This window comes from Neophocaena asiaeorientalis, unplaced genomic scaffold, assembly GCF_003031525.2.
Source record: "Neophocaena asiaeorientalis asiaeorientalis breed wild unplaced genomic scaffold, Neophocaena_asiaeorientalis_V1.1 scaffold102, whole genome shotgun sequence".
Lineage (NCBI taxonomy): Eukaryota > Metazoa > Chordata > Mammalia > Artiodactyla > Phocoenidae > Neophocaena > Neophocaena asiaeorientalis.
In genome coordinates, this window is record NW_020175078.1 from 2,876,751 (window position 1) to 2,899,018 (window position 22,268).

The following is a 22,268-nucleotide window of genomic DNA, read 5'->3' on the forward strand; positions in this document are numbered from 1 at the left end:
TTTTTTTTCTGCTGTGCCACACAGCTTGCAGGATCTCAGTTCCCAGCTAGAGGTTGAGCCCAAGCTCCAGTGGTGGGAGCACTGAGTCCAAACCACTGGACTGAGAGAGAACCTCAGACTCCAGGGAATATTAATCAGAGTGAGGCATCCCAGAGGTGTTCATCTCGGCACCAAGACCCAACTATACCCAACTGCCTGCAAACTCCAGTGCTGGACGCCTCAGGCCAAACTACCAGTAAGACAGGAATACAGCACCCCCACTTCAAGAAAAAAAAATGAAATGACAGAAAAAATGTTACAGATAAAGGAGCAAGGTAAAAACCTACAAGACCAAATAAATGAAGATGAAATAGGCAACCTACCTGAAAAAGAATTCAGAGTAATGATAGTAAAGATAATCCAAAATCTCGGAAACAGAATGGAGAAAATACAAGAAAAATTTAACACGGATCGTAAAGAACCAAAGAGCAAACACACAGTGATGAACAACACAAGAACTGAAATTAAAAACACTCTAGAAGGAATCAATAGCAGAATAACTGAGGCAGAAGAAAGGATAAGTGAGCTGGAAGATAAAATGGTGGAAATAACTGCCAGGGAGCAGAATAAAGAAAAAAGAATGAAAAGAACTGAGGACAGTCTCAGAGACCTCTGGGACAACATTAAATGCGCCAACATAAGAATTACAGGGGTCCCAGAAGGAGAAGAGAAAAAGAAAGGGTCTGAGAAAATATTTGAAGAGATTATAGTTGAAAACTTCCCTAACATGGGAATGGAAATAGTCAATCAAGTCCAGGAAGTGCGGAAAGTCCCATATAGGATAAACCGAAAGAGAAACATGCTGAGACACATATTAATCAAATTATCAAAAATTAAATACAAAGAAAAACTATTAAAAGCAGCAAGGGGAAAGCAACAAATAACATACAAGGGAATCCCCATAAGGTTAACAGATGATCTTTCAGCAGAAACTCTGCAAGCCAGAAGGAAGTGGTAGGACATATTTAAAGTGCTGAAAGGGAAAACCTACAAGCAAGATTATTCTACCCCGCAAGGATTTCATTCAGATTCGATGGAGAAATCAAAAACTTTACAGACAAGCAAAAGCTATGAGAATTCAGCAGCACACAACCAGCTTTACAACATATGCTAAAGGAACTTCTCTAAGTGGGAAACACAAGAGATGAAAAAGACCCACAAAAACAAACCCACATCAATTCAGAAAATGGTAATAGGAACATACATATCGATAATCACCTTGAATGTAAATGGATTAAATGCTCAAACCAAAAGACACAGACTGGCTGAATGGATACAAACACAAGAGCCTTATATATGCTGTCTACAAGAAACCTACTTCAGACAAAGGGACATATACAGACTGAAAGAGAGGGGGATGGAAAAAGATACTCCATGCAAAGGGAAATCACAAGAAAGCTGGAGTAGCAATACTCATATCATTTAAAATAGACTTTAAAATAAAGAATGTTACAAGAGATAAAGCAGAACATTACATAATGATCAAGGGATCGATCCAAGAAGAAAACATAACAATTATAAACATTTATGCACCCAACACAGGAGCACCTCAATACATAAGGCAAAGGCTAACAGCCATAAAAGGGGAAATCGACAGTAACACAATAATACTAGGGGACTTTAACACCCCACTTACACCAATAGACAGATCATCCAGACAGAAAATAAATAAGGAAACACAAGCTTTAAATGACACAATAGACCAGATAGACTTAATTGATATTTTTAGGACATTCCAGCTGAAAGCAGAAGAATACACCTTCTCCTCAAGTGCGTACGGAACGTTCTCCAGAATAGACCACATCTTGGGTCACAAATCAAGCCTTGGAAAGTTTAAGAAAACTGAATTCTTATCAAGTATCTTTTCCGACCACAATGCTATGAGATTAGATAACAATTACAGGAAAAAAAAACAGTGAACAACACAAATAGATGGAGGCTAAACAGTGTGCTGCTAAACAACCAAGAGATCACTGAAGAAATCAAAAAGCTAAAAAAAATACCTAGAAACAAATGACAATCAAAACACGATGATCCAAAACCTATCGGACACAGCAAAAGCACTTCTAAGAGGGAAGTTCATAGCAATTCAAGCTCACCTCAAGAAATAAGAAAAATTTCAAATAAACAATCTAATCTTACACCTAAAGCAACTAGAAAAAGAAGAACAAAGAAAACCCAAAGTTAGTAGAAGGAAAGATTCATAAAGATCAGAGCAGAGATAAATGAAACAGAAACGAAGAAAACAAGAGCAAAGATCAATAAAAGTAAAAGTTGGTTCTTTGAAAAGATAAACAAAATTGATAAACCTTTAGCCACATTCATCAAGAAAAAAGGGAGAGGACTCAAATCAATAAAAATAGAAGTGAAAAAGGAAAGATTACAACTGACGCTGCAGAAATACAAAAGATCATAAGAGACTACTATAAGCAACTCTATACCAATAAAATGGACAATCTGGAAGAAATGGACAAATTCTTGGAAAAGTACAACCTTCCAAGATCAAACCAGGAAGATTTAGAAAATAGATGAATCACAGGTAATAAAATTGAAACTGTAATTAAAAATCTTCCAACAAACAAAAGTCCAACACCAGATGGCTTCACAGGCAAATTCTATCAAACATTTAGAGAAGAGTTAACACCTATCCTTCTCAAACTCTTCCAAAAAACTGCAGAGGGAGGAACACTCACAAACTCATTCTACGAGGCCACTGTCACCCTGATACCAAAACCAGACAAAGATATCACAAAAAAAGAAAATTATAGACCAATATCACTGATGAACATAGACGGAAAAATACTCAACAAACTACTAGCAAACAGAATCCAACAATACATTAAAAGGATCATACACCATGATCAAGTGGGATTTATCCCAGAGATGCAAGGATTCTTCAATATACGCAGATCAATCAATGTGACACACCATATTAACAAATTGAAGAATAAAAACCATATGATCATCTCAATAGATGCAGAAAAAGCTGTTGACAAAATTCAACATCAGTTTATGATAAAAACTCTCCAGAAAGTGGGCACAGAGGAAACGTACCTCAACATAATAAAAGCCATATACGACAAACCCAAGGCAAACATCATTCTCATTGGTGAAAAACTGAAAGCATTTCCTCTAAGATCAGGAATAAGAAAAGGATGTCCACTCTTGCCACTATTATTCAGTATAATATTGGAAGTCCTAGCCAGAGCAATCAGAGAAGAAAAAGGAATCCAAACTGGAAAAGAAGTAAAACTGTCACTGTTTGCTGATGACATGATACTATACATAGAGAATCCTAAAGATGCCACCAGAAAACTACTAGAACTAATCAATGAATTTGGTAAGGTTGCAGGATACAAAATTAATGCACAGAAATTTCTTACATTCCAATATACTAAAAATGAAAGATCAAAAAGAGAAATTAAGGAAACAATCCCATTTACCATCACAATAAAAAAAAAATACCTAGGAGTAAACCTACCTAAGGAAGCAAAAGATATGTACTCAGAAAACTATAAAACACTGATGAAAGAAATCAAAAATAACATAAACAGAGAGATATACCATGCTCCTGGATTAGAAGAATCAATATTGTGAAAATGACTATACTACCCAAAGCAATCTACAAGTTCAGTGCAATCCCTATCAAATTACCAATGGCATTTTTCATAGAACTAGAAAAAGAAATTTTACAGTTTATATGGAAACATAAAAGACCCCAAACAGCCAAAGCAATCTTAAGAAAGAAAAATGGAGCTGGAGGAATCAGTCTCCCTGACTTCAGACTATACTACAAAGCTACCATAATCAAAACAATATGGTACTGGCAGAGAAACAGAAATATAGATCAATGGAACAGGATAGAAAGCCCAGAAATAAACCCACACACATATGGTCACCTTATCTTTGACAAAGGATGCAAGAATATACAATGGAGAAAAGACAGCGTCTTCAGTAAGTGGTGCTGGGAAAAATGGATAGATACATGTAAAAGAATGAAATTAGAACACTCCCTAACACCATACACAAAAATAAACTCAAAATGGATTAAAGACCTAACTATAAGACCCACACTATAAAACTCTTAGAGGAAAACATAGGCAGAACACTCTATGACATAAATCACAGCAAGATCCTTTTAGACCCACCTCCTAGAGTAAGGGAAATAAAAACAAAAGTAAACAAATAGTACCTAATGAAACTTCAAAGCTTTTGCACAGCACAGGAAACCATAACCAAGACAAAAAGACAACCCTCAAAATGGGAGAAAATATTTGCAAATGAATCAATGGACAAAATGATTAATCTCCAAAATATACAAGCAGATCATGCAGCTCAATATCACAAAAACAAACAAAAATGGGCAGAAGACCTAAATAGACATTTCTCCAAAGCAGGCATACAGATGGCCAACAAATACATGAAAAGATGCTCAACATCACTAAACATTAGAGAATTGCAAATCAAAACCACAATGAGGTATCACCTCACACCGGTCAGAATGGCCATCACCAAAAAATCTACAAACAATAAACGCTGGAGAGGGTGTGGAGAAAAGGGAACCACCCTGCATTGTTGGTGGGAATATAAATTGATACAGCTACTATGGTGAACAGTATGGAGCTTCCTTAAAAAAACTACCATATGACCCAGCAATCCCACTACTGGGAATATACCCTGAGAAAACCATAATTCAAAAATACATGTACCACAATGTTCACTGCAGCACTATTTACAAGAGCCAGGACATGGAAGCAACATAAATGTCCATCAGCAGATGAATGGATAAAGAAGATGTGGCACATATATACAACGGAATATTACTCAGCCCATAAAAAGGGACGAAACTGAGTTATTTGTAGTGAGGTGGCTGGACCAAGAATGTGCCACACAGAGTGAAGTAAGTCAGAAAGAGAAAAACAAGTACCATTTCTAATGCATATATATGGAATGTAAAAAAGCAGTACTGATGAACCTAGTGGCAGGGCAGGAATAAAGACACAGATGTAGAGAACGGACTTGAGGGCATGGGGGAAAGGGAAAGCTGGGATGAAGTGAGAGAGTAGCACTGACATATATACACCACCAAATGTAAAATGGATGGCTAGTGGGAAACTGCTGCATAGCACAAGGAGATCAACTCGATGCTTTGTGACAACCTAGAGGAATGGGATAGGGAGGGTGGGAGGGAGCCCCAAGAGGTAGGGGATACGGGGATATATGTATACATATAGCTGATTCACTTTGTTGTACAGCAGAAACTAACACAACATTGTAAAGCATTTATACTCCAATAAAGATGTGAAAAAAATTAAAAATTATAGAATAAGATATCTTAGAAATTTAAAATGTGCTGGCTGAAATAAAAAATATTCAGTGGGGCTTCCCTGGTGGCACAGTGGTTGAGAGTCCGCCTGCTGATGCAGGGGACACGGGTTCGTGCCCCGGTCCGGGAGGATCCCACATGCCGTGGAGTGGCTGGGCCCGTGAGCCATGGCCGCTGAGCCTGCGTGTCCGGAACCTGTGCTCTGCAACCTTGAACTCCACACCCAAGCTATCAGTCAAGTATATGACAAGCAGAGACCCTTTCAGACATGAAAAATGACTTCCAATGTACCCTATTTTAGCAGTTCTAGAAAATAAAGCCACAAAGGCAAGGAAGAGAACTGGTACTGGAACTGGGAACAAGGGGTTCAAGATGAGAAACTGTGCAGCAGTCCACACTGAATCAGGAGGGCAGAGGGCTGTGGAAAGATCTCCCCCCAAAAAACATAATAAAGTGTTTTGAACAGTGCTTAAATGTTTCAAAAAATTAATATGGGGGACCTCCCTGGTGGTCCACTGGTTTAGAATCCGCCTTGCAATGCAGGGGACACGAATTCAATCCCTGGTCGGGGAACTAAGATCCCACATGCCACGGGGCAACTAAGCACGTGAGCTGCAACTACAGAGCCCACGTGCTCTGGAGCCCATGCCGCCACAACTAGAGAGAAGCCCATGCACCACAACAAAGAGCCTGCACCCTGCATCGAAATATCCCACATACCACAGCGAAGGTCCCATGTGCTGCAACTAAGACCCAATGCAACCAAAAATAAAATTAAATAAATAAATATTTTTAAAAAATAAAGATGCTCCACATTGCTACAAGAAAAAAATTAATATGGGTATGTCAGCTGGAGCATCAGGGGGAAAGCAGCAGTAGACTTGAAGAAGGCAAAGCAAAAGAAAAGATGAGGCAATTTTTAATTTCTGTATAAAACAAAAAGCTGAAAAAAAAGGAGGCGGAAGTATGGTACACTGCTTGACTCAGCAGAGAACCGTATCTATGTAGAAATAATAATACAATCACTGTTCATTGATCTAAGTATTTTGATATAACTACTTTCAAGGGAGGCAATGAGGAGGGAAAGGGGTAGGTAGATGAGAGATAAATCTTCAGCTGACATAGGAGAAAATCAATAGGAAATATTCAACACAAATCAAGAAATATCAACAATGAGTATATTACTTAGAAATATGGAGGTAAACATCAGGATAAACAGTAAAAAGAGTTGAAACTGGCTGTCTCTGAGGAAATTAAATGGAAGACAACATGCAACTGTAATATCTCATCATGAGAATTGCAGGAATAGTTAAATTTCTTACTATGTGTACCTATTTTTCATACAAATTGTGTTCAACATCTTTTCCAGAGATGATCAGAAATGGTACTGGAACCAAGGAACAAGAAAATACAGATCATTAATTTTCATGTTTACTGATTTATAAGGTTGACTTTGGTTTTCATCATTTCATATCCTCTCTTCAATACATATTGGGTTGGCCAAAAAGTTCATTCGGATTTTTCCGTACCATCTTATGGGAACATCTGAACGAACTTTTTGACCACCCCAATATTTCAAGTTCTAGAATCACATGTATCATATGTTCTATTTCTTCACCTCTTCACTTCTCAACTCCCCTAAATACACACACGTACACACGCACACACACACGCACACAGGCACACAAGACAGCGCCCCTCATTCTCCAAGTACTTAATGTGCTGGGGATATTTTATGCAACATTTATTTATGTTCTGAGTACTGGGAATATATCAGTGAATAAAACTAACAACATCTCTCTCCTCAGGGAGCCTCCATTATAGTAATACTTAGAAAAAAATCGGAGTAATTTATTTCAAATTATTTAGGTAATACAGACTTTTTCTGGCTTATTGGGAACATTACCAAATTAGTACTTGTGGCCTCCAAGGAGAAATAATTAGAGGTTTTAGCAGTGAATCCCATGCCATACATTTCTATGTTTTTTGATATCACAGAAATAACACCATTGAGAATTTACTATACACATAGCTCTAAGATAAATTAATAGCCATAGATGTAATTTAAATGATTCCAAGTTAATAAAATTCTCAGAAGAAATATTTTACTAAATTCTAGCACATATCCAAAAAATTAGCTTTATCCGAAGAACACTGTATTGTCTCTAAGATTCCTAAACTTATACATATAAATATATATATATAATATCATTTTTCCTTAAAGTCCTTTCAACTCTGAAAAAGTTATTATTTAAGATATAATTAAATATTAACCTAAGTAAGATCCTTTTTTCTTACCCAACATCATTTTCATAGTCTCGCTTTTTTCTTTCAAAAAGATTAATTTTAACTTATCTACTTAGTTCTTAGAACACAGGTCATTATTCTCACCCTTTTTATTCACCGGGAAGGATCTACTGAAATTAAAACGTTCCAAGAGTCTGTCATATAGAAAGTTTTAGAGCTAAAAAGTCAGCAAAATTACCTATGACCATTCACTAAGAAAGTATATATAGCTGTCAAGTTGATCTCACCTCTTTTGTGAGTCTAAAGGAAAAAAGTATGCAAAAACTGCATAACATAAAAGCAAGAATATTTCAAACATCAAATAATTATATAATAATGATAAATAGCTAACATTTATGAGTAGCTACAATACACTAAGTTTTTCAATATATTTGTTTTACTTTGATTTTCAAACCAGTCCTCTTATTTACTGCCCTCATTTCCAATAGATAAATAGGGCTCAGAGAGGTTAAATAACTTTCTCCTTTCTAGATGCTTAGGACTTGAATGTGAGTCCGCCTGTGTACAAAGTATACAAAGTATGCTTTTTCTAGTATACGGAGTGACCTCTGAGGATGACTTAAAGCTATTAAAAGAACCTCTCACAAAAAGACAAATATGGATTTTTTTTTTCTTTCAGACCTCATTATTCACAGCAAATTGTTTTCCAGTCTTTTTATAAATACTTGTAAAATGTAATTTGGAACAGTGAAAATGTTCTGGAAGTAGACAGTGGTAATGTTTCCAACACACTGTGCATATACTAAATGTCAATGAATTGTATACTTTAAAATGGTTAAAATGGTAAAGTTTATGTTATGTGTATTTTACCACCATAATTTTTTTAATGTCATTTGGCCCAGAGGAAGTAAATTAGAAACTTATCCTTTATATACACAGGATCACAAATTTCAAGGTCGCCTCTTCATTTCTAAGGCTATACATTTAAATTCTACCTCAATGCTAGGGACTTCTAAACTTATATCTGTCGCAGAGACCTGACTCCTGAATTCAGACCCAACTCCCTGGTCAACATCTCCATGTGAATTTCTAACAGACTTAAAAACTGAACATGTCCTATACCAAGTTACTCATATTCCCTCCATGCCAGCTCCTTCCCAGTAGCCCAGGTTAAATGATGGCAACTCCACTCTCCTGGTTGCTCAGGGCAAATCCTCAGTATCACCCTTGTATCTCTCTCCCTCCCCCTCCCCACACCAGTAAATCATAATGGTTTTACCTCAAAACAATGTCTCTCAATCTGGGCAGTACTGACATTTTGGGCAGGATAATTCTTTATTGTGCGGGCTGTCCTCTACATTTCAGAGTGTTTAGCAGCATCCCTGGCTTCTACTCACAGATGTAGCTAGCACAACCCAGTTGTGACAACCAATTGTGACATTCCCAAATGTCCCCTGCTGGGCACAATCTCCCCTGGTAGAAAACCATGGCCTTAAATATATCTGATCTTCAACCCCTTCTCACCACCTTCTCTGCTATGACCTTCATTCAAGCTATTATCATCACTCATCTTTATTTCCATAGTAGCCTCCCAGCTGGTTTCCTCGTGACCACTTGCGCAACTGACCACCCAAGATAATCCTATTAAAATATTATTTTTTAAAAAAAAGATCACGTCACCACTCTCTAAAAACTCCCCCATGTCTTTCTATCTCTCCCAAGAGTAAAAGCCAAAATTGTATTCCAACCTATGAAGACATACCTGATTTGGGCCTGATTACCCCTCTGACCTGACCTCCTATCACTGCCCTCCATGTTCACTCTGCTCCAGCACGGTGGCCTCTTCTCTGATCCTCAAACATGCCACAGCCACGCCTGCCTCAGGGCCTTTTGCTCTTGTGGTTCCCCCCATCTGGGATATTCCTTGATATCCCCATGGCTGGCTCCCTCACTTCCTTCAGGTCTTTACTCAAATTCCCTTCCTCAGTGAGGCAGCCCATAGCCCACCCACTTCAAATGTCAGTCTCTCAGATATCACTTATGTGTGGCATCTTAAAAAAATGATACAAATGAACTTATTTATGCAACAAAAACAGACTTACCGAGAGAAAACAAACTTATGGTTACAAATGGGGAAAGGTGGGCAGGGGGATAAATTAAGAACTTAGGAGTAATATACACACACTACTATATATAAAATAGATAAACAACAACAAGGCCCTACTGTATAGCACAGGGAACTATACTCAATATTTTGTAATAACCTATATGGGACAAGAATCTGAAAAAGAATATATATATAACTGAATCAGTTTGCTGTACAATTGAAACTAATACACTATAAGTCAACTATACTTCAATAAAAAAATAAATTAAGGGCTTCCCTGGTGGCACAGTGGTTGAGAGTCCGCCTGCCGATGCAGGGGACACACGTTCGTGCCCCAGTCCGGGAAGATCCCACATGCCGCGTAGCAGCTGGACCCGTGAGCCATGGCCGCTGAGCCTGCACGTCCGGAGCCTGTGCTCCGCAACGGGAGAGGCCACAACAGTGAGAGGCTCGCGTACCACAAAAGAATAAAAATTAAATACATAAATTAATTTAAAAACTACAATGAGAAAAAAAACTCTTAGTCTCTCACCTATCACTGCATATCCTTCCTCCTTGCCTTATCTTTCCTCGTAAGCACTCATCACCATCCAACACACTCTCTATTTAACTTCTTGATCGTGTTTATTAGCCTGTTCATGAGGATCAAGGATTTGTCAGTTTTATTGTCAACTTATCTCATGTATTTGTAATACTTCCTCGCACACAATAAGGTCTCAACAACGATCGGAGGAATGAATGAACCTCTTAGGACCAATATTGAGAAATTTTTTAAGAGACCACTAGTTATTGTGGCTTCAGAGTCCATGATCTGTTCATCTCTACAAAGCATGCAGACATGAATAGCTGTGTGTTTACTTAAAACAACACGCAGCATAGCATCACTCCTTATCTGACACGCTTGCTGACATGATCCTTCTTTCTTGGCATGGATGTCCAATTGCCCAACACTAAATATTGATCAACAGATCTCATCACAATGATGACAGCCTTGCCAGATCAATGGCCCCACAGCCTACATCTCATCAGACTCTCACGCAGTAGAGAAATCCTTAGCAACATAACATATCACTCACTTATTCTTCATCAATCCATTGTTTTTCCAAAGCCAGGACTCACTTAGAAATGCTTCTAATTTGGATGAGGCTGACTAACATCTAAACTATGGATTCAGGGGAAAAACAATAGATACCAGCAAAGAGCTTAAGTGACTGGCGCCACAGTCTAAATCCAGAGAATGGTTTCCAGCTTTCTAAAATAAGGTATGTTTATCTGGGTCTCCAGGGAAATCTATTCAAATTCCAGATTACACTGGACCTGAGTTGTTGGATTTGATAATATACTACCAAAAAAATGCAGTTAAACTGCAATTGAGCTTTTCTTTAAATGCAAATAAGAAATGATAAATCATGCATAAGTAGGTACAGATTCTAAGATGTTGAGGTTGTCTTTGAAGGTGATGACCCAGAATGCTCTGGGGCATATGACTCCTCAAATTGATTTACTGCCTTTAAAATAATGTTGCATTCATGTCGGTACTATTTATAATACCAAAAAACTAAAAGCCACTGAAATGCCAGGCAATAGGGAAAGAAAAGATAAACCAATAGGGCACTGTTTAAATAAATTATTAAACAAAAGTACAAAAGAAAACTATGCAACCATTAAAAGATGAAACTGACCCATGTGCACTAATGTGTAATATTCATCCAGACATCATTATATGATAAAAGCAACCTGGAGAAGATGATTCTGCCAAGTATGATTCTGATTGTTTGAAACAGTGTTTGTGTGAATGTACAAACAGGTATGTAAAAATTAGATATTTTCAGATCCACATTCTCCACCATTCCACACTTGGCTTCCTGCCCAGGAGGCAGGTCTGTATGGACCTGGGACCTACAAGGCAAGGGATGGGTTCCCTTCCCTTGCCTTGTAGCTTCTGGTTGGATTCAGCCAATGAGATCCCTGGCAGGAGACGTGAGGACAAGGACGATTCATCACCTTGAGCCTCCTCCCAACTTTTCTCTGCACTTTGTTTATATCCCTCTAAAGGCCAGAGCATCTCTCAAGCACCCTCTCCATAAAAAAGTTTTCTCTCCAGATTCCGGAAACTACTTCCTTCCTTTGCTGCTGCAGACCCAGTGTCATAAAGATTGATACCTGCTCAGGGGCACTCCACAATTCCTGGTAGCTGATCTTAAACCTTGCTCATACTTTCCTACTTCTGTAAATAGTTCTTTTATTAAACTCTTCTCAATGACCTACTTCGCATGTACCATTTCTTTTTTTGGCAGAACCCTAACTAATAATTATAGTAAAACTTATGTGTGTGTATTTCGTGTGATTTATATACACAACTATGCATAGAGATGTACTTACATGTGCAAGGAATGTTTCTGAAGGATATATAAGAAAAGGGAGAGTGGAACACATGGCCTAGACTTTGGCTTTTAGTTTTATATCTCTGAAATTTTGTCAACTTTTAAAATGTCTGATCACAAACAAGTAATAAATTTGTAATTGAGAAATAAAACCATATGGGAAAAGATATGTGTTATTATCTTTTTGATGGCACACTAATGAAGGAAAGAAGGAACGAATACCAGAGAAAATAAGAGTGATGACATGGATATTCATTTTGAACAGTGCAAAACATCTGATGGGAAGGATGCTCACTTCTGAAACTTAAGTGTGACAGCTATCAAAGTGTCCATCCCCACTGTAGAGTGGGTCTGTACCAGCTTGTTCCATTGACCTACTTTTAGAAAAGCAGGCCTATTTTTAAAATTTCCTTCAAAATAAGCCCAGTTTCTTTTAAATTTATTTACTTTTTAAGTTTATTTATTTTTAGCCGTGTTGGGGCTTTGTTGCTTCACGCGGGCTTCCTCTAGTTCCAGCAAGCAGGGGCTACTCTTCGTTGCAGAAGCGCATTTTCTTAATGCATCCCATTCACGTTTCAGATTTGCTACTTTCCATCTTAATTGCACTTTTTTGAGAACTTTAGACAGGAGTACAGTCATATAAATGTGCTTATTTAGATCTGATAAAAGGTTTACTCTTTTCTGATTAAAATAAAATAGCCTCCTTCACATAAATGCAATCTTGACTTTTAGAACTATTTCCAAACTTCCTAAAACTACTGTGAGGTAAAACATGAAAATCATTAATGTGGTATTAGAGCCCAAAATTAAATTAATTTACAGGGGCTTTAATGCAATTCAATTTCCTCCAGACTGTATCCCTAATGGTGCTGGGATTTTACTTAATATACTTTAAAGCATAATTCATTTTTGTTTTTGCAAAACCATTTAAATATTGCAAATGACACTATTATACATATTTCCATGGTGACATAATATGTTTGCAGTCTATTTAATTTACGGATGATGAGACTAAAGTGAAAACTCTCTGAGGACCATAGATCTTCTACAACATCACATTTTCCAGTTCTAAGATATCAGGTGTATAAGTTATCTATATTTGCAAGAATGGACTCTTGAAACAGTAATACATATTTTAAATGATCTAATTGTGAAACTTTAAGAAAATTAAAATCTAGGGCAAAGAAAAACCAGTGATACAAACAGCCAAGATATTTGGGGTTCATAATCTAAGCTGATAAAGTATTAGCCTTTAAAATTAAACAGACCTTTTCCAAAGCCACATTAAGGAAATACCTAGAAAAGAACGTAAGTTATATGCAAGTCTCCAAACCTCAACTCAACTTATTCATATACTTATGTACGAGGTAGCTAAGGATCTCAGAACACATTAAGGCAACTGTAAAATTATAACTAATGGGCAAAGTTGTTAGGATAATTTTTCATGCTCCAAAACTTAGATATACAGAATCTATGCTAGAAAACATTCAATAATAAAGAGCTAACTAGTTTGTACCCTAAGAGAAAGAGACATATATTACTGGTCCAAAGCATTTTTAGCTGAGGATATCAGCTAAATTCAGATGCCATTTTCGCTACAAATGTGCTGCACAGCGGTGATATATTTGAGAAAGGAGCAGCAGATGTAACTATGGAAATCATCACTTTAATTGACAACAACATGAAAATTCAGAAGGATAACAAGCATCATGGATGGAGGTGACAATTATGCAGGAATAAGAATCAAATGTATTGTAAAGAAGAAGAATCGAGTTTTTCCCTCTCTGGAGATTTCCCACTCCTCCACAAATAAGAAGTACAAGGATGGAAAGAACAGTCTTCTCATTAATGAAAATGGGACAAAGGAAGAGCCAGGACATCCCTACCTGGTTTCCAGATGAACTGATTATCCTTTTTGCCTTCCAAATGAGCTGCATGGGACAGCAAGAAAGAAAGTAACAGAAATAGCTTCCTCACGCCCCTCCATAACCAGCGAACGACAGCCAGATTACCCTTTGGACACATTCTTCAGATTTTCAGCCTCTTGACTCGCCTATTCCTAAAAGAAAAAAAAAAAGAACATCGCATAAGTTTCTTCTGTAAAGAAATTACAAAAACTCACTTGGACTGCTAGAAGCTTTAGCATAATGGCATTACAAATGTGCCATAACCATAAAGAAAGTTTACAAGATATTAACATTTTAGGGTCAGACGTGAATTAGCCCATGCTTTCAATCTTTACCCATGAAAGGTGTTATCAATTCTAGGGATTCTACAGTCCCCCAATCAGTTTACTTTTGCTTTTAAGAGCAGGGTTGACAGATACCTGGTTCATTCCCTCCTTCTACTCAGCCAAACTCCTTGAGGAGCCCATGATTTTTGGAGGAAGATCTGTACATACAGCAAAGTCCAAATAGGGCAATGAACATTCTAACAATGGTATTAAGAGAATGACAGAGAAAGAATGAGGAAAAGGCAATCAGTTCTTCTGTGGTGACGAAAAAACAGAGGGAAATCTCCACAAGGTAATATTTGAGAGGAGCCAGGGGGAAAGGGCTTGAAGGTGCCAGGAAGGGCATTTCAGGCCAAGAGAACTAGGTGCTGAAATGCATTTTGTGTTTGGGGACCGGGGAGCGGGCAAGTGGCTACAGTGAAGGACACATGCGGGAGGGAAGAATGGACAGAGATGAGATTTAGAGCATAGGTTGGGAAGCAAATTATAAAAAGCCTTGAATGTCATGTGAGAGATTTGGATTTCATGCTGTAAATAATAACAATAAGAATCACAGGAGAGCAAATGACTTTTAAATAACTGACATCAGTGAACATAATGTTCATAACATGATTTCAGAGAAATAGAGTCCAGTTATGAAACTAGAGATATAGTCCACACAAGTACTGATGAATGAGAGAATCAGGAGAAGTTTGAAAGGTAGTGCAGAGGCTGGGTTTAAAGGATTTGGTTAACAACTGGGTGGGATGTATGAGAGAGAGAGAATAGAAAAGACAGATTCCAGACCCATGGGACCCGTCTACCAAAAATGAGAAATGGGAAGAGGGGAAGGTTTAAAAAGGAAGATAAAGAGAATTTTCTTTAGAGAATATTATGTTTGATGTGCCTACAGGACATCTAGGTAGTTGCCCAAAAGATAATAGGAAAATTCTACGTGGAGTTAAAGAGATCTGGGGTAACCTGCCACAATACATGTATTAGAAAAATACATTAAGACAGATAAGTGTAGGGCAATAAAAGGATGGAACAGTACGAAAGGTTGTCAAGGGTAGAAGTTTTTCCCCCTAAATATTTACCAAAGAATTGCTAAAAGTGGGTAGCAAGTCTGACTGTGAACTTCCTAGGGACCAAAAAAAAAAAAAAAGTGGCTACTATAGCCCTCATATGTGTAGGAGTAAAGTATATATTCTTTTTTTATTGTTTTAGGAGAAGGCATTCCCCTGCTTCCAAGCACTGGTGGGATTTTACCCCAAGGGTTCTCATCAACACAGATGCTGTGCTGAGCGATGCACTCAAAACATCACCTCATCTATAAAACAGACAACAGCAATGTGTGGTCAGTGGGGTCTTGGGCTCTTCTAGAACACTCCAAGGGTACAGTGGCAAAGTATAAATCAGTGAAAATGAGTCTACAAGGAATCAACCAATAGAGTTCAAGTACACAGCTCTCTGATGTCCTGCCTTGGTCCAGGGATGAAGATAATAGTTGGTAAGTAACCGAATGCTTTTCTTCAAATTTCTGCATTGCACGCCAATATCGAAAAGAGTGGAATGCTCCAGCTGAAATCCAACAGAGCTCCCCTGTTTGTCCCTATGAGTGGCCTGTTAGACTATTCCACGGAACCTTTGGGGCACTACTGGACCCAATTCATAAACCTCTGGACTAGATGCAAACTGTACCCCCTTCATGAGACACCTTTGTGTGCACACACACACACACACACACACACACACACACACACACAAACACACACCCTAGACGATGGGTATTTCACTTTGCTAATGGCAAATCCACATGCTTAACAAGCAACACAACAGTGAATGGTTTGGGAACTGTATCATGATATTTTAAAGTCTACACACACACACACACACACACACACGTGAATAGGTGATTAATTCTTCATAATATAGATTTGCTACAAAACTTTAGTACGGACATTTTTTAGAAGGCACCATTGCCATGAATTCCATTAAGGCACCTGAAAAACATCAAAATACTGCCCCCATAGAACAAGATAACTTCCTAGTGAATCCTACAAATCAAGTTAGTTGAAAAATATACCCCTGGGAAAGCAAGTGAACTGGCCTTCTGTACAATGATGGATTAAGTCATTGTAATCTTAGAGAACTTTTGATAAGAACGATGATTCATGTTTTGGGGTAGTTTACCCCTAAAGCTATTATTATTACTATTAATAAATTAGGTAACCAGCAGGACCAGCTGTCTACTGAGGCCACTTGTTTTGTGATGGGAAATGACCAGGGTACGGAAGATGACTCTGTTCATTCTCATTAGTGGGAGACATAGTTTCAGCATATCTAAAAGCGTATTCATGTCATTACAATGTAAGCCAAAGATATGGAGGACCAGAAGCATGTTTGTTAGACTCTAAATGGCCATAGGTGGGAACCCAAAAAGAGATTTAAAAGGAGTTCCAGCGAGACTGTATGTGAGCTGGATTGATTAGCCAGTAATTTGTACATAAATATTTTGAATTTTGCATCAATTTTGGGTTTTAATTGCAAGACCTGAACACACGTTGCTGTGAGCCCTGGTCTTTTAGGCTCCCTCCCTGGCTCAGAGCCCTGTATTGACTCTGCAGAGGGACCCACTGGCTTTAAGGGTCCTTTTGTGTTCACCAAAGCCAGTGGAAGATCCCTGAGCAGAGTGGCTTGGGGTGCCTACTGGACACCTGTGGTCACCATCTCCTGGCTATCACTAATTAACAAGGATAGGGACAGTACAGACATAGAGAACAGACTTCTGGTTGCCAAGGGGGAGGCCGGTGGGGGAGGGAAGGATTGGGAGTTTGGGATTAGCGGATGCAGACTATTATATATAGAATGGATAAACAACAAGGTCCTACTGTATAGCACAGGGAACTCTACTCAATATCCTGTGATAAACCATAATGGAAGAGAATATGTATAATGACTCAGCTGTACAGCAGAAATTAACACATTATAAATCAACTATATGGCACTACATTTTTTATAAAAACAAGGATAGTGACAGTAGAAACCTAAGACTAATCTTGACCAAAAAAAAAAAAAAAAAATTCTGAAATAGAGCTCTTAGAGAATGCACCAAAACATCTGAGTTCAAGATACCACAGCAATCTTACTCCTAAAAACACCCACACATTTTTAGTATCTGTATTACCTATAATCCTATACCTCGTTACCTGTCTTTTCCCAAGAAGCGTGAGGACAGAAGATGGGAAACTAGATTTGATGAAGCTTCCACCATTCGCCATGCTGCAAGCTTTACATCCACTAGTAAATGGAGAATCTCTGTTGAGCTGATGGAACGTGCAGGATGGAATTTGAACACAGGTATGTCTTACTCCACTAAACTATGCTGCCTCGCTTCCCTCTAAAGACCTGAAACTCACTAAATTATTCCTCAGAAGACATCGGAAGTCATTCTTGTATCTATTACTTGAATAAGCCACACAAGAGTTCACAATAAACAGAATAAGAGGAAACAAGAAACAATTAGAGCTGCCACTCCTCTGTTAGTAAAACACAAATGGAAGAATGCTGTGACTATGATGAAAAAACATACTATGCAGGAAGCATGTGCTACCCACGATGGCATGAATAATTTACCTCAGGAAGATTGTTGAGAGTCCAAATCAGCATATTTACGCTATATCTTAGCATCCAAAATGTATTTGCAAGGTTAGCTCTAAACTGATGAATATTAAGAGAAATAAAAAAAGTTTCTCCTTTTAGCCTCAGTTTTCTAATCATTTAAAGGCCATTCAAACTATGAAAAATGTGCCTTACACTTCAGATGCATTTCATTTCCCCTTAAATGTAATCTTATTGCTGAAGTCCTTGAATATCTAAAAAGGTACAAAACTTAAAAATAAAATAAAAACTTCCAATTTGCTAGCCGCTTGAAGGAACAGCAATGAGGAGGAGAAAAGCAAACTTGAACGTGCATATCCCGATAGCGCCATCTGATGGCAACTGTGCAGAGACAACGGTTCAATAAAAATGGCCGAGTAACAAGGGCTGGAGGGGAGGACGCCCACTGTTAGGACCGACTCAACTGACCAGGATGGGGACTCCAACCAGTTGCCTAATTCAAGTTAACTAACACTGCTGGAGAAATCACAGAAGCATTTGCTTTTTCTCAGCGATTTGCCTAATTTCTGACTGCAATACGGTGCACTGCATTCCATCCCTCATAATCTGTCAATATACAAAATACTGACCTGAGCACTTCACCGAACTCTCACCACAGCCTTATGAATTAGTTATTCACATTATCCCCCACTTTAGAGGTGAGGAAACTGAGGCATGGAGAGGTAAGTGACAAGCCCAAGGTCACAGAGGTAGTAAGTTGTTCGCAAACGATCTCAGTGACCTTCCTCTGAAAGGAGAGAGACTTATAATGTGACCTAATACCAACGCAAGTAATTTTCCATAGCCCTGAAAATATACATCCTTTCTAACCCTGTGTAGGGTCTCTCAGCAGCTTGTGCAAGGCAATTTACATCTCATTTCACTTAATCCTCACATAATACTATGAGCAATTATTCTTATTTTTCAGATGTAGAAGAAACTGGTCATTGAGGATGTTAAATAATTATCCCAAAGTCACCTCAGCTAGAAAACATCAAAGCTGGATTAAAAATGGCCTGAGCAGGGCTTCCCTGGTGGCGCAGTGGTTGAGAGTCCGCCTGCCGATGCAGGGGACGCGAGTTCGTGCCCCGGTCTGGGGGGATCCCACGTGCCGCGGAGTGGCTGGGCCCGTGAGCCATGGCCGCTGAGCCTGCGCGTCCGGAGCCTGTGCTCCGCAACGGGAGAGGCCACAGCAGTGAGAGGCCCGCGAACCACAAAAAAAAAAAAAAAAATGGCCTGAGCCCACAGCCCTGATCTGATTAGAGGATCACACGTGGTGACCCTGGCTGATCCCCCAGCCTGGGAGCCTCAGGGTCCCACCTACAAAATGAGGAGGGCCATCATCCCATAGCCCTTAGTGAGTAAGGATGCAATCAAATAATGGAGGGAAAGTTCTGAGGTGAGTGCCTGCCAGAGACAGAGAATACTCACTGAAGTTTTACGGTTCCTATTGTCAGGATTCTCTCAAAATTCAGAAAAACCCTGACTCTAGCAATATTTCAGGGAAGGTTTGAATGTTACCCTGCCCTGCGCCAAAGGACTGAGGGATGATGTTTTTCAACCTCCCAATCTTATGACTTCATGCCATATGTTTGAAGAGCTAAAAGCACTCTGTAGCAGGAGCCCCATTAAGGATTCACACTGACCCTGTTAAGGAGAAAGCAGGTATTATCATCTCTATGTTATGAGAGGGTAACCTCTGGCCTTGCAATGACAAGATGTTTAGTAATTTCCTCAAACCTTTTAACTGCCAGCCTCTTCTTCCATGTACCTCACTGCAGAATCCTAAATTACATCAAATACAAGCATGGGAGGCCTGCAAGCATACCATAAAATATACAATGAGTTTGGGTTTATGGTATTAAAAATTGCCATAGGTTTGTATCACATAACAAAGCCACAGAAAATTTTGCAATAAGTCCACACAAATATTTTACCTATCTCTGAAGAAACTTGTGCTACAGGACATACTGATAGAAAGAGGGCTTAAAACCAGTTTGCCAAGCCTTCTAAACCAACTTGGTAGCTGTGGCAGACATCACTATATTCTGTCTTCTAGAACTACAATTTTTTTTTCAACATCTTTACTGGCGTATAATTGCTTTACAATGTTGTGTTAGTTTCTGCTATGTAACAGTGAATCAGCTATATGCATACACATATCCCCATATCTCCTCCCTCTTGCATCTCCCTCCCACCCTCCCTATCCCACCCCTCTAGGTGGTCACAAAGCACCGAGCTGATCTCCCTGTGCTATGCGGCTGCTTCCCACTAGCTATCTATTTTACGTTTGGTAGTGTGTATATGTCCATGCCACTCTCTCACTTCGTCCCAGCTTACCCTTCCCCCTCCCCGTGTCCTCAACTCCATTCTCTAGGTCTCTGTCTTTATTCCTGTCCTGCCCCTAGGTTCATCTTTTTTTAGATTCCATATATATGTGTTAGCATATGGTATTTCTTTTTCTCTTTCTGACTTACTTCAGTCTGTATGACAGACTCTACGTCCATCTACCTCATTACAAATAACTCAATTTCATTTCTTTTTATGGCTGAGTAATATTCAATTGTATATATGTGCCACATCTTCTTTATCCATTCATCTGTTGATGGGCACTTAGGTTGCTTCCATGTCCTGGCTATTGTAAATAGAGCTGCAGTGAACATTGTGGTACATGACTCTTTTTGAATTATGGTTTTCTCAGGGTATATGCCCAGTAGTGGGATTGTTGGGTCGTATGGTAGTTCTATTTGTAGTTTTTTAAGGAACCTCCATACGGTTCTCCATAGTGGCTGTATCAATTTACATTCCCACCAACAGTGCAAGAGGGTTCCCTTTTCTCCACACCCTCTCCAGCATTTATTGTTTGTAGATTTTTTGATGATGGTCATTCTGACCAGTGTGAGGTGATACCTCATTGTAGTTTTGATTTGCATTTCTCTGATGATTAGTGATGTTGAGCATCCTTTCATGTGTTTGTTGGCAATCTGTATATCTTCTTTGGAGAAATGTCTATTTAGGTCTTCTGCCCATTTTTCGATTGGGTTGTTTTTTTGATATTGAGCTGCATGGGCTGCTTGTATGTTTTGGAGATTAATCCTTTGTCAGTTGCTTCCTCGCAAATATTTTCTCCCATTCTGAGGGGTGTCTTTTCGTATTCTCTAAGGTTTCCTTTGCTGTGCAAAAGCTTTTAAGTTTCATTAGGTCCCATTTGTTTATTTATGTTTTTATTTCCATTTCTCTAGGAGGTGGTCAAAAAGGATCTTGCTGTGATTTATGTCATAAAGTGTTCTGCCTATGTTTTCCTCTAAGAGTTTTATAGCATCTGGCCTTACATTTAGGTCTTTAATCCATTTTGAGTTTATTTTTGTGCATGGTGTTAGGGAGGGTTCTAATTTCATTCTTTTACATGTAGCTGTCCAGTTTTCCCAGCACCATTACTGAAGAGGCTGTCTTTTCTCCATTGTATAATCTTGCTTCCTTTATGAAAAATAAGGTGACCATATGTGCGTGGGTTTATCTCTGGGCTTTCCATCCTGTTCCATCGATCTATATTTCTGTTTTTGTACCAGTACTATACTGTCTGGATTATTGTAGCTTGGTAGTATAGTATGAGGTCAGGGAGCCTGATACCTCCAGCCCCATTTCTCTTTCTTAAGTTTGCTTTGGCTACTCAGGGTCTTTTGTGTTTCCACACAAATTGTGAAATTTTTTGTTCTAGTTCTGTGAAAAATGCCATTGGTAGTTTGATAGGGATTGCATTGAATCTGTGGATTGCTTTGAGTAGTGTAGTCATTTTCACAATGTTGATTCGTCCAATCCAAGAACATGGTATATCTCTCCATCTGTTTGTATCACCTTTAATTTCTTTCATTAGTGTCTTATAGTCTTCTGCATACTGACAGGTCTTTTGTCTTCTTAGGTAGGTTTATTCCTGGGTATTTTATTCTTTTTGTTGCTGTGGTAAATGGGACTGGTTCCTTAATTTCTCTTTCAGATTTTTCTTCATTAATGTATAGGAATGCAAGAGATTTCTGTGCATTAATTTTGTATCCTGCTACTTTACCAAATTCATTGATTCGTTCTAGTAGAGTAGAGCTCTTAGCTCTTCCTGGTAGAGTCTTTAGGATTCTCTATGAATAGTATCATGTCATATGCACACAGTGACAGTTTTACTTCTTCTTTTCCAATTTGGATTTCTTTTATTTCTTTTTTTTCTCTGATTGCTGTGGCTAAAACTTCCCTTGATCATTACGTAGTATCCTTTTTTGTCTATTGTAATAGCCTTTATTTTAA

At 38.5% G+C, this 22,268-nt stretch overlaps 1 protein-coding gene across 1 annotated transcript in view; it reads right to left on the reverse strand.

Moving 5' to 3' along the window:
* The window catches only part of THSD7B (thrombospondin type 1 domain containing 7B), a 1,119,563-nt gene that overhangs the window by 727,752 nt on the left and 369,543 nt on the right, over positions 1-22,268 (reverse strand). Inside the window, exon 5 of the mRNA XM_024764108.1 lies at positions 13,990-14,162. Within this exon, the coding sequence (XP_024619876.1) occupies positions 13,990-14,128 (139 nt within the window). The 5' untranslated portion in view covers positions 14,129-14,162. The remainder of the gene's footprint in view (positions 1-13,989; positions 14,163-22,268) is intronic.